General features: G+C 35.7%; 1 protein-coding gene and 1 long non-coding RNA gene across 2 annotated transcripts in view; both read left to right on the plus strand.

Moving 5' to 3' along the window:
- LOC113076338 (cadherin-18-like) overlaps positions 1–11,529 on the plus strand; it is a gene marked incomplete at its 3' end in the record, with an annotated part of 83,572 nt that extends 72,043 nt beyond the window's left edge. Inside the window, exons 9-11 of the mRNA XM_026248970.1 lie at positions 296–432; positions 4,168–4,289; positions 11,412–11,529. Of these exons, the coding sequence (XP_026104755.1) occupies positions 296–432; positions 4,168–4,289; positions 11,412–11,529 (377 nt within the window). The remainder of the gene's footprint in view (positions 1–295; positions 433–4,167; positions 4,290–11,411) is intronic.
- Positions 5,974–8,543, plus strand: LOC113076339 (uncharacterized). Its single transcript, XR_003281160.1, has 3 exons — positions 5,974–6,029; positions 6,129–6,229; positions 8,001–8,543. It is a non-coding gene; the product is annotated as an uncharacterized LOC113076339 (long non-coding RNA).
- Positions 11,530–12,278: the final 749 nt, after the last annotated feature.

Genomic DNA, 12,278 nt, shown 5'->3' on the forward strand with positions numbered 1-12,278 from the left:
TCTGACAGTCCTTTGAGCATCTCTACCAAGCATGTCACTTTGGATTTGTTAATTATGTCCAACTAATGCTTCTCTGCTGCAGTTTTTCTCCTTGCTCTTTCTCCTTGCTCTTTCTTTCTTTCTTTCTTTCTTTCTTTCTTTCTTTCTTTCTGGGTTTCACATCCCAATCATGTTTAGCAATAGAAGCTATAGGACAATTATGGACTGTCTTTGCTCTTAATGCCACTGCCATGATATAGAGGGGTGAAAGATGGAAAAGTTCATGCAGTATTCATGCTCTCTCTTCTATATTTAGGTATTTCATCGAGCGGAGAGAAGACAAAGAGGTGTATTTCGATATCGAATCCATCAGCGGAGTCATTAGAACCACTCAGCTCCTGGACCGCGAGGATACGCCCTGGCACAACATCACTGTCATGGCAACAGAGGAAGGTGGGTACCAGAAACCCTGCTGGTTGAGCTTTAATAACTCGCAAATTGGTTTGCCAAGAAAGTCTCGGCAATAAACGGCTCGTGCACTCATGAGAAACAGTCTGCCATTCGCTTTCTATCTTTGAAAATCGCTCGCCCTCCCGCTGCTGTGAAAGCAACTCTTCTGGCCTGTTAATAGTCAAAGATTGCACCTCTTAGCACACAAGGAAAAGTTAGCTCAGAAATGAAAATTGTGGTTATTTACTCGCTCCTAGTGTTGTGCCAAACGTATTGTGACTTACATTCTTCTGTGGGAAGAGATAAAAAAAAGATGAGTTGTTGTTGTTGTTGTTGTTTTCCCAAGCAATTAAAATGAATGGGGTCAATCGCTTTCAAACTTCAAAATGGATCCAGAAGCACTGTAAAATATCATTAAAATCATCTGTATCCAGATCTTTGATTGTTAAATTTGAGAACCAGTTCAGTCTGTTTTATTACTGGATCTTTCATATTATGGCGCTTTTATGGAAAATAGCGATCAGCACAGTCTTCAAAGTCGCCTTTTGTGTTGGGAGGAGAAGGTACAAAATGAGAGTGAGGAAATGACAACAGACTTGAAATTTTTGAGTGAAATAGCCCTTTAACGCAGCCACTCATGCTAGAGAACTAAAACAGTGAAAGAATGGTTGTATATAATCTCTCAGATGATAAAAATCACAGGCAGTAATGTAAATGGAGTCATGTGACTCTCCTGCTGCAAATTTTATCAGAGTAATTACCCTTACTCCCAGCACCAATGAAACACATCCAGTGTTCTATATGATAATCATATTCTACCATGTTCAGATATCCAGCATGGTAATGAAAATTCAAACATCGCTTTAATATCTCACTTATTCTCCCTAGACAACAATGAGATCAAATGGAGACTTTGTATAAGTCTGCTGCTCAGAGATATGCATTAATCTCCTGCAGAGGCTCAGAAGAGATCTTAACTCTCTCAGACTGTGCTCAGATCTGTGTTCATCAACATTTTAGATCCAATCCATCTATGCATTCAGCAGATGCTTTAGTTTTTGCTGTGTTCAAGGTATATTTCATAACCACATTATCTGAGATATGTATCACTATACTACAAACTGTAGTTTTGGTAAACAGTTGTCTCATTTGAATTTGATATTGAACATTTCTGAAAATCACAATCAATTCTGAGCTATGAAAGTGCAATAAAATGTGTAAACACAAAACAAATATCCCTGAAGGTAAATACGGAAAATGACAGAACACTAAATCACATTTCTTATGTTGTTTTGATGCGTTTGTGTTTAACATTGTTGTATGCAATCACAGATACATTGAAGGAAGGAAGTCAATTTTATTTATTTTTTTTACTAATGGTGAGTTTGTTGCCATGGCGATGGCTTTGCCGTTAAAGGCTTCCGTCTGAGAAATATTCGTTTGTGGTCCCGCTGTGGGTGTGAATTCATGTTAGAGTGCTCGTTAGTGAGGATGACGAGGGAGAGGAACTCACTTGGCCTGGATGCTTATAAGACGTCTCAGCAATTATATTGCATTTAACAGTAGTTGTGCTATTGACAAGATAGCATGTTATTTTATTAGCCAGTTGTGGTGCATAAGTGTTCGGCATTATAAAACTGATAGATGTGGCATTTTTTGCCAGATCTTAGACAACCTATGGTCTGATAACAACACAATAAAGCACAACAGTGAGAGACACAATGTTCAAAATGTCTTAAAGACACTACCAAACCAGCTTTAAGATGAATCAGATATGGCCTTATACACGCTGTAAAATTCTGGGAGTGACAACTGCATTTAAATACTGCTGAAAATGTTTAACTAAACCACTGTCAACAGAACCATCGTGTTTTGTTTATGTTTTGAAGGCAGCTTCATTAATCATTAAGTTATGGAATAAACATAAAGCTAGTTAAGTTAATAAAGTAGGTGGGGGATGGTTGTTTACATGGATATATTACGTATTTTTCGGACTATAAGTCGCACTGGACTATAAGTCGCATTTATTTAGAACCAAGAACCAAGATAAAACACTACCGTCTACAGCCGCGAGAGGGCGCTCTATGTGTTCAGTGTAGACTACAGGAGCACTGAGCAGCATCTCTGGCAGCATAGATCGCCCTCTTGCGGCTGTAGACGGTAATGTTTTCTCTTGGTTCATTTCTCTTAGTTCATTTCTCTTGGTTCATGTCAAATTAATTTTGATAAATAAGTCGCACCTGACTATAAGTCGCAGGACCAGCCAAACTATGAAAAAAAGTGTGACTTATAGTCCGGAAAATACGGTAAATAATAGAAGTAACTATTACATTACACCTGTAGTTGTCCATGCGATGTGTGTCACGCTGTCGGAATGCAACACAATGCAGGGGTAACAAAATAAAGCATTAGCTAGCTCGCAGCACACTAGAGATCTTTTTTTTTTTTTTTTTTGCTCATACTATACTGTCCTCGAAAATCCTGCCATTTTTAGATGCTTGTATTTGTTTAAATTAGGTCTTGGTGGTTCTACTGTATTTTATTTCAATGACACAATAGAATTCATCTGCGCTGAGGTAACGTTCTCATGATGTCGATCAAGTTCAACTGACAACTGAATTTGAGTTGGCATAGCTGTTTATTTTTTTCACATTTGATAAAGATATTAAAGTAGTTTTTCTTTTTTTCTCTCTTTTTTTTTTGTTAAAATTCAAAATATTTTTAGAATGTTATTGGATGTCACTGTTCCTGCCAATCCTTGCACAAGTTAAGGTTAAGCATGATGACGAAAGCCCTCCCACAACTCATAGAGATTGCATTGCAGTGCCTGCAGTTAGAAAAAAAAAAAAAAAAAAGATCTTTGTGTGAAAGTCTATGAGAGCACTCGGGGCTATTCTCAGTCTGACAGAAATCTCCAAGTAATTTGGAAAGACCCTAACAGAATGTAATGTGTCTTGTTAATTACTCAATGTGTAACTGCACAGAATATTTTTATGTCCTTCTTGTGGACCTGTTTTTAATTTATGAGCATTATAATGTCTTGTTAATTCCTGCGTTTTTGCATTTATAGTGTTTTGATTCAAATTAATGTAATCGGTATGAGTCCGACTCACTGAGAATTGCTATTAGATGATTTAGCCAATTTGTAAGCAAAATTATCCGGATCCCACCCAGGGATCGAGGAGTGCATGCAAATGTACTTTACTCTACGAAGTTACAGTTCAGATGTGTGTTCTTTTGAGACAGACTTGATAGAAATTTGCATGACCTGTGTTTGCTAATCAGGAATTAATTGGATATTGCCATGTTATTTTTAATGTCACTTGATATTCAGCAAAACTATATTCCAGTTTACTAATGTCCCAGTCCACACAGAACCTGTGGTTAACTCAAATTATCTTGATTTAGTTTTCTTCTGATTTTTTTTTTTTTTTAAATCAGTGAAAACAATGTGAAAAACCTAATAAGAACTTTGAGAAGTCATGCTTCTCGTGTGATATTTCCAAGTGATTTTTTTTGCTCAAGCACTTTAAAGTCACCATAGATGGGTTTAATGTATAAATAAAAGGATGGATCAATGAGACGGTCGGTTAATTAATGTTTTTATGGATAGTCAAATCTCCATTACCATTATCTTCACTGCAAAAATGCTGCTTGATGTTCCTGAAGAACTTTTCTTGTTGTTTACATATTTTTCTGATGATTTCCACATACTGCAATGCTTTCTTTTGTTATCAGACAATCCCAGTCTTCAGAGCCATGTGCCCGTTACAGTGCAGGTCCTGGATGTGAACGACAATCCTCCAATGATCAACACAGAAGACGATATCATCATCTGTGAAAGCACCAGGGCAGGACAGGCAAGTCCCACAACGGTCGAACTGTTTCTCTGTCTCACATTCTCCATGACACCTTCATTCCCTGGCAGAGAAACAAGGAAGGCCGAACAGAACATAACAGCTAAAGTACAGAAACTAACTGCTGTTTTAATCATTTAACTTATTAAAGAGCTTATTAATATGAAAGTGATGCATAAATATGTATTTATGTGGTTAAAATACAAGCAGTTAGTTACTATATTAACAACAGTTACTGTTAAATTGGTAATCTGAAAGATTATACACTGTAAAAAATTATTTAGCAGTTTAGTTGTTTCAATGAATTTTTTTATGTTGACACAACTTGCAGTTACTGAATTTGTTCATTCAACTAAAAATTTTAAGTTTTCAGTGTCTCAACTAGTTTGAAAGTTGACTGAACTAGGTTATTTGTCCTCATAACTAAAAAAAAATTGTTGACTCAATTCAATAGCAATATCACGTTCACAACATCACTTATCGCGAGATCTCGTCATTCTCGTGAAGGCTGTTGAAGAGAGAAGAAGGCCGTCAGACATTCTAGTCAGTTTCTCCTCAAAGTTTGGACATTTTACTAGAATACAACTTTGGTAAGTAAAATATTCGTATTCATTGGCTTAATGTGTAAAATTACATTTGTTGTCTCAGAAGAGTAAGTATGGTTTAAAGAGTCTTACATTCTGTATATAAGTTACTGTATGTAAATGTTCGTTTCGCGGCACTCTGAAGCCTCAAAATACAGACGGTTCCACAGTATTTTCCTTATAAATATTAAAACAGATATTCCCCCATGCGGGACAGCGGAGCTGAACTTATGTGGAGAACAATAAAAATACAGTCTGTATGTATTATTTGAGCCCAGAGCTGCGTTAGAGACCGTTCAAACACAGCGCGCGAGAGCTCATCGGATCACTGTATGGATTAAGAACGGCGGGAATTTAAAAAAAGGAACTGCTCTTAACCTGACAGCGTAAGACATCCGTCAGAATATTCAACGATGAAAAATTAGGAGATAAAAAGAAGATTACTACTCGAACTGTGTCTTTTCTGTATGTTATAAGGGCAACGAATGAGCAGCACAGATGAGCACCTCCCTCAGAGTTCTTCCGGAGCGCGTAACTTAAGCCTAGTGCTGATGATTATTTTACAGTCTACAGTTCAGATGAAGTTCTGAAGGTAGCGTTACAAACTCTTCTTTCAGTTTTCTGAAGTAACGTTAGTCATTCAAGTGCCTCACTAGAACCTAGTACCCAGTGTAATGCTGCGTGAATATCTGTTTTTATACAGTCTATTTTGAATATACGGTCATAAGTAAATTGCATACGTTCAAATCTACATATTTTAGAATAAAATTAATAATAGCATATATCTTGTATAAATAGAGATACAATAACGATCGACACAAATGTGTTAAATTTCCTTTTATTGTGTTATAATTATGTGTTGTGTCATTTAAAAGCATCGTCTGGATGGTATAGTTTGTCTTAATGCATTTAATACAAACTTGTCAATACATTTGACTTTCTCTGTAAAGATTTATTTATATGTATGTTTATTATTTTACAGTGTTTTAACATGTTTTTGTATTTTTCATGTTTATGATATTTTGGGATGACTGAAGATTCAGCGCAGAATTCAATAATCCTGTGAATGGACCACAGCGAGTCCTTTTGCAGTTATTCATCAAAATGCTATGCAGACATAATGGAAATGGCATTTACATTGTAGAGCTTGGACAAAGTTGTAAGTAAATTTATTTATTTATAAATGCACATCTATTGGAGTCTATATGCTTTACGATTGTAAGGCCCTGTTTAATGCATCCCTTTGTTTTTATTAAAGCACACAGGCTCTGCGCAGGAATTCATCAAGGACATGACTGCTGGGATCACGCTTCTGGATGACCAAACTGAGCACCATCAGTCTGCAGTGATGTGATCCAGGTAAAAGAAGAAGAAGAAATCTGGGTGATCTGGGGTTGTAACTCGTTAAACGATCTGTGTACTGTGTTAGACGATCTGGGACTGGGACTAACAGAAATAAACTAATTCAGGTTTAAAACAACTTGAGGTTTAGTAAATGACAATTTTCTTTCTTTTTCTTTTTTGAGTGAACCCTTTACGAAAATGTAGATATTTGCATTGGAAAACAGCTTCAAATTTTAGAGAACATAATTTGACATTATTTTCCCTTCAGTTTTATTCCGTGAATTTTCTATAATTGGTATTTAAAATGTCTTTATAAAGTGTTGAATTTATTTTCATAAAACCACCAGAAACCCTGTTTTTGGACATAGCCATTCTTTATTATTTTGCTGAATACTGTTTTGAATCCTGAAAAATTTTCAGTGCTAGCATATTGGCCATTAGCAACTTTGCTTAAAGGATTATTTCACCAAGAAATTAAAATTAGGCCATGTTTTACTCATTCTCAAGGCACCCTATGTGTATATGATTTTCTTCTTTCAGATGTATGTTGAATTAAAAATTTTCCTGGCCCTTCCAGGTTATTTAATGGCAGTCGACAGGTGTGTTTTTTTCTCAGCAGTCCAAAAATAGTCAAATAAAATGCACCCATCCATCAATAAAACGTGTCTCACATGGCTCTGGGGAGTGAATAAAGGCTTCCTGTTGCAAATCGATGCGCTTTTTGTAAGAAAAATATCCATATTTAAAAAGTTGTAAACACTTTTTTTTCTCTTCCACTGACTATCATACGTGCAAGCCTAATTTTGTGATTCTACTTTGTGATTGGCGTATTGTTGTCTCTCCTCCACTCTTCCGTGTTCGTCACTTATCATCGGTGCATGCATGACCATGTCCTATTTTCATCCACCCGGAATGGCTCTCACGAAAGTTAGAGAAAAGGGTTTAAATATGCTTTGAATATCATTTTAAATATGTATATTTTTTTTACAAAAACACATGGATTCGCTACAGGAGGCCCTTATTCACCTCTCAGAGCCATGTGAGGTACTTTTTATTATGAATTGATGCACATTATTTGACTACTTTTGGACTGTTGAGAAAAACACCCACCAATTGCCATAAATATTTTTTTTATATAATCCGACTGGATTTGTCTGAAAGAAGAAAGTCATACACACTTACGATGCCATGAGGGTGAGTAAAACATAGATGGGTTAACCAACCCCTTAAGGGTCATGCTTTACTCTGAACATGCAGTCCAACAGACTATTATTTAAAAGGAATACTATATTTTCTGATCATTGTATAAATGGTGTGACAGATTAGACACTTAGAATTGGATTAAGAAAAAAAAAACTGAATATGTTGTATTGGTTTGTCACATTTTATGTCATTCAGAAATCATGTAGAATACCAGTGAAGAAAATAATTTCCCCCCATTTTTAGTATAGTTGGTTCTGGGGGTGTATTTTACACTTATCTTCCCATGGGATTTTAAACTCTTTGTGTTCGGCAGAACAAAGAAATTTGTACAGGCTTTTAACAGTTTAATACAGGAAGTTATTTTGAATGTTTCTAAACGAAACCGTTGAGGAGCACCATTAACAGTTGACTTTCATTTTTGGTTAAATTTTTCAAAATATCTTCCACTTGAAGTTGAATTACAATTTGCATTTATTGGTAGCTGTGCTTTTAATAAAACACACAACTTTAATAGTGTATGTACATATGTGTGTTCATTTGTTATAAATGTATTAAGTAATGTAATATTTTTTTCTTATCCCAGCCATCCAGTGACATTAAGGATGTTGAGAAAGAAATTGAAGAGGGCATTCTGATTGTAACTGAGGAGCAGCAATGTGATGTGCTTCCCAAGGAATAACCAACATTGGTCTCATTTGGACATCCTGTCATCACTGACATCTCCCATGTCCCCAAGGCATTTGGACTCCTAATGGGTCTGTATGCAGTGAACATCCTCTACCTCCAGCGCATTAAATACACCATTGAGGCTCTGCAAAAACTTGTGAAGACCAGCTGCTCCCACCATGTGCTCGCTACAGCGGCAAGAACTGTAGGTGTGGGGGAGTGAATGTCCAGCGCTCTCTCCACCCTCAACACCACAAATAAGGTGTCCTTGAGCAAGGCACAACTTCTCCCCGGGTACTGCAGCATAAATGGCTGCCCACTGCTCTGGGTGTGTGTTCACGGTGTGTGTTCACTGCTGTGTGTGCACTTTGGATGGGTTAAATGAAGAGCACAAATGTATGTCATGTCACTTTCACTTTTCAGTGTTCATGATGTGTCCATCGGCTCCACAGCACTCTTTTTAGAATGTACATTATAGTTTATCATGTCATGACTTGGAATATGCATGTTCTCATGTAAACAAATGTTGTTTCCCCTCTCATTTTCTTAAACAGTATGTACACATTTTCAGTATGTAGCATTATGATGGGGGACGAGTTTGGAAACTTTCAAGATCCTTCTGATGTTAACACCTCTGTCTGGTCATGTTGTGCTATGAAATTTAGAATCTGACTGTTTAGATCTTTGTGCTTCCATGTGCATTCATTCCATTTATATCTTATTATACAGAAGTACAGTACATTCATTCTTTGTAACTAATTGTGATGTTATATACATATATCTTGGTTTCTCATTTTGACCATGACTTGCATTATGGTGGGGGGAGTGCATGTGAACTTGTGCAGGGTTAATATGCAGAGTTCAACCTTCTGATTTTCATATTGAGTTATGAAATTAAAAACAATCCCTGTGGTTTTGATCTGATGAATTGAATTGCAACTATTTGTTTCTCAATCCCATGCCAATGTTATTTATTATACATCACACTTTCAAGTGTCAGTTCAGATCTTTAGACATGTGTTTGTATTTTGCATTTTTTGTTTTGTTTATCAATTATCAGTTGATGTGTTGACAGCAAATTGCTTGTTCAATTTAAATGTGAATGAAAGTGTTGTCTCTATCATTAAATAAATTACATAAAAAAAGTGTTTTGTCATCTTTATTTAAACATTTAAGGCAGTGGAGTAACATTTGTTTATGATTATTGATCGAAGTAAAAAAAAAAAAAATCCCTGTTGACACAACATGATTTAGTTGACTGGACTAGAAAATAATAGTCAAGTCAACTTAAAGAAATTTGTTACCTGGACTAACTCCACTCTAATTTGAAGTTGTTTCAACAAGAAATTTTTTGTCAAGATAACAAAAAATTTTTAGGCAGCGGGGTAACAAAATATTTTTAGTTGACTCAACAAATTCTTTTTTACAGTGTAATATGGTTTTGATCAATACATATCAGTCTGCACGAAAAAGAAAACAAAAAGTCCCTTACAAACAGGAACAGTTTCCTGCCATGAATGGTGTAGAGAAGAAAGAGTGAATATTTAGAGGGGCTGAAATAGAAAAATGGAAGGGGGTTATAGGAATGCTAATCATCTCTCAATGAGAATAAAAATCTGATCAACAAAGCGTGACAGCTCTGACTCACTAAAGCATACTCCTGTTTTCCTACCCACACTTTTCCATTTAATTTTGAAATGCTGTTTTTCACCAGCAGCCCAAAGAAAGAGAGGGATGAGAGCGAGAGAAAATGAAGGACAGATGAGGTCGAGCCTATTTTAATATCCCCTGTGTTCCCAACATAAAACAGTACATCCAATTCCAGAAATTATCCACACTACATTACGGGAGTAGCCGATTAAAGTGCTTCTGTGCACTTTGCATGTGATTTAAGTGGAATGTGTACTTTCTGCACCACTAGAATCATCAAACTGACTTCAGAAATACAGACCATTTTCAAACAGGTGATGCAAACTCCCCTGCCCACCATTAGTTGAAAAAACAGATGGTCCCGTCCCAAGAGTCACATAATTTGTTGATCTGGTGATGCTGAGCCTGAGTCTAGGTTCAAAGAAACAGGTAAATGTTTTGACTGCGCCAGTTTAAACACTGTTTAGACATTATGCCAAAATCAGCCTAAAGTCCAAAAAAATATTAAAGAAGACAAACAAAGCTTTTACGGGTTAGGAACAACATGGGATAAGTGATTAATGACAAAATGTTCATTTGTGGGGTGGAGTATCCCTTTAAGATGTAATAAATAAATATAACTGTTTTAACTGTTCTTGTAAGTTTGATGTTAATAAGAAGGGCAAATTTACGGCTTATACGACTATACGTTTGCTCAGTGTTAAAGGTGAAGCGTGTGCAAGTATATGTTCACACGTTCCTTCAGAAATCATTCTAATATGCTGATTTGCTGCATGCTTATTATTAGTTATCATCAGTGCTCAGTTGTTTGGTACTTAACAGTTTTGTGAAAACCGACATATAATTTTATTTTGTTATCTATTGTAACATTTTACATGTCAGTGTACAGTTTTTTTAATCCTACTATAATAAATAAAATAAAAATAAAGGGGAAAAAATAAATAAATGCATTTATCAAAAGCAATATTATAATAATTTATAATGTTTTTAAGTATTTTATAAAATTGAATTATAAAATAATTTATAATTTTATAAAATATAACAAATTTAACACAATAAACACACACACACAAAAGGATTTAAAGACAGAGTAATGTGCGTGCATTAACTTTAACAAATGGCATTGGGAATTTGTCAGACTTTTATCATTACTGGTTTCACACACATGAAAGGCAATCCAGTTAAAGTTTCCTTCAGTCTGAACCTGTTCAGTTGGAAGCTATCGCTCTTTGCAGGGAGTAGAGCACAGGGATGTGCCACTCATAATGGACCACACTCAAGGAATCAAATGCCTGTTGGGTTTCCAAGACAACTCAGACCAACAAACCAGCTGGTTTTAATGCACAAAGCACACAGAATCCCACAGATGCTGAGATACCAGCAGAGATTTCAGAAGAGAACGAGAGGGGGTGGGTGAGGGAACAGAAGGAATTAAGGAAAACTATGTTCTGAGCTTTTGAACCCAGCTAATTAAACTTTTATTTAGGATGGTGGGTTTTCCGCATGGGAAACTGGTGAATCCATATATACTCTACAATCCAGGCATCTTAATAAAAACTTTATCAGTCAAGCATCACCATAGACACTCAAAAGCTAAACCAAAGCTAACAAACGTCACTATAAAAGGAAAGTGTTTCTCATGTCTTTTTTCTTCTTCTCTCGGTTCTGTTGATGGCAGGTCATTCAGACAATCACGGCTGTGGATAAAGATGATTTTGCCAATGGAAAGGGATTTTCCTTCTCTTTTCCTGGAGGAGTTCCTGCCAACCCTAACTTTACAATAAAAGACAATGAAGGTATGGATATAGGGTGCAAAAAACACATTTATTTATTTATTATGAATTTGCATGTCTTGCAGTCATATATATAATTGAAGTGAACATGCATTTCTCTAGTTATTTTAACCGGTCTAAAATATTTAATCAGCTAGTTGTTCTTTGTGAGTGTAGTCTCTTTAAAATGATATTTGAATATCCCTGTCTGGTAATCACAAACAACTGAAAATGTCATTAGTAAAATGTGTGGGAATCCTAATGGGCTTGTGTTAATGTCTGCAGTTTAATATTCTCTTCCATTAGAACAAAAGGCACAAAGAAGCGTTCAAAAATGTTCTCTGTTCATGCAATTTTCATGCAAGCTTTAATAATGAATTCACATATCCATGCTATTTAGGAAATGAAATATGTATTTATTTTCATTGGAAGAAAATGTCTGCAGAAGGCTTCTTATAGGATCAATACACTTCACTGCTGATGTTGACCAATATTTAGGTTATAATTAAATGTTGACTGCTAGCTTAAGAGAGACGATTGATGAGAGTTTAGATGCAGACGGAAGTAAAAACCCTTATGCGTGATTAATAGGTGCTGAGAAGTTAAATCAATGAGCTGTAATGGCATTTCTTTCAATGATCAATATCACCAAAACATTGGAGTTGTTTATTGCTCTTGCTCTATTTCTTCTTGTTCAGTGTTTGTTTTGGGCATCTGTGTGATATGAAGAATATGGGTTTGTTTTCATTGATTTTCATTGATTTAAGTCAACA

This window comes from Carassius auratus, unplaced genomic scaffold (assembly GCF_003368295.1).
Source record: "Carassius auratus strain Wakin unplaced genomic scaffold, ASM336829v1 scaf_tig00020023, whole genome shotgun sequence".
NCBI classification, from domain to species: Eukaryota; Metazoa; Chordata; class Actinopteri; order Cypriniformes; family Cyprinidae; genus Carassius; species Carassius auratus.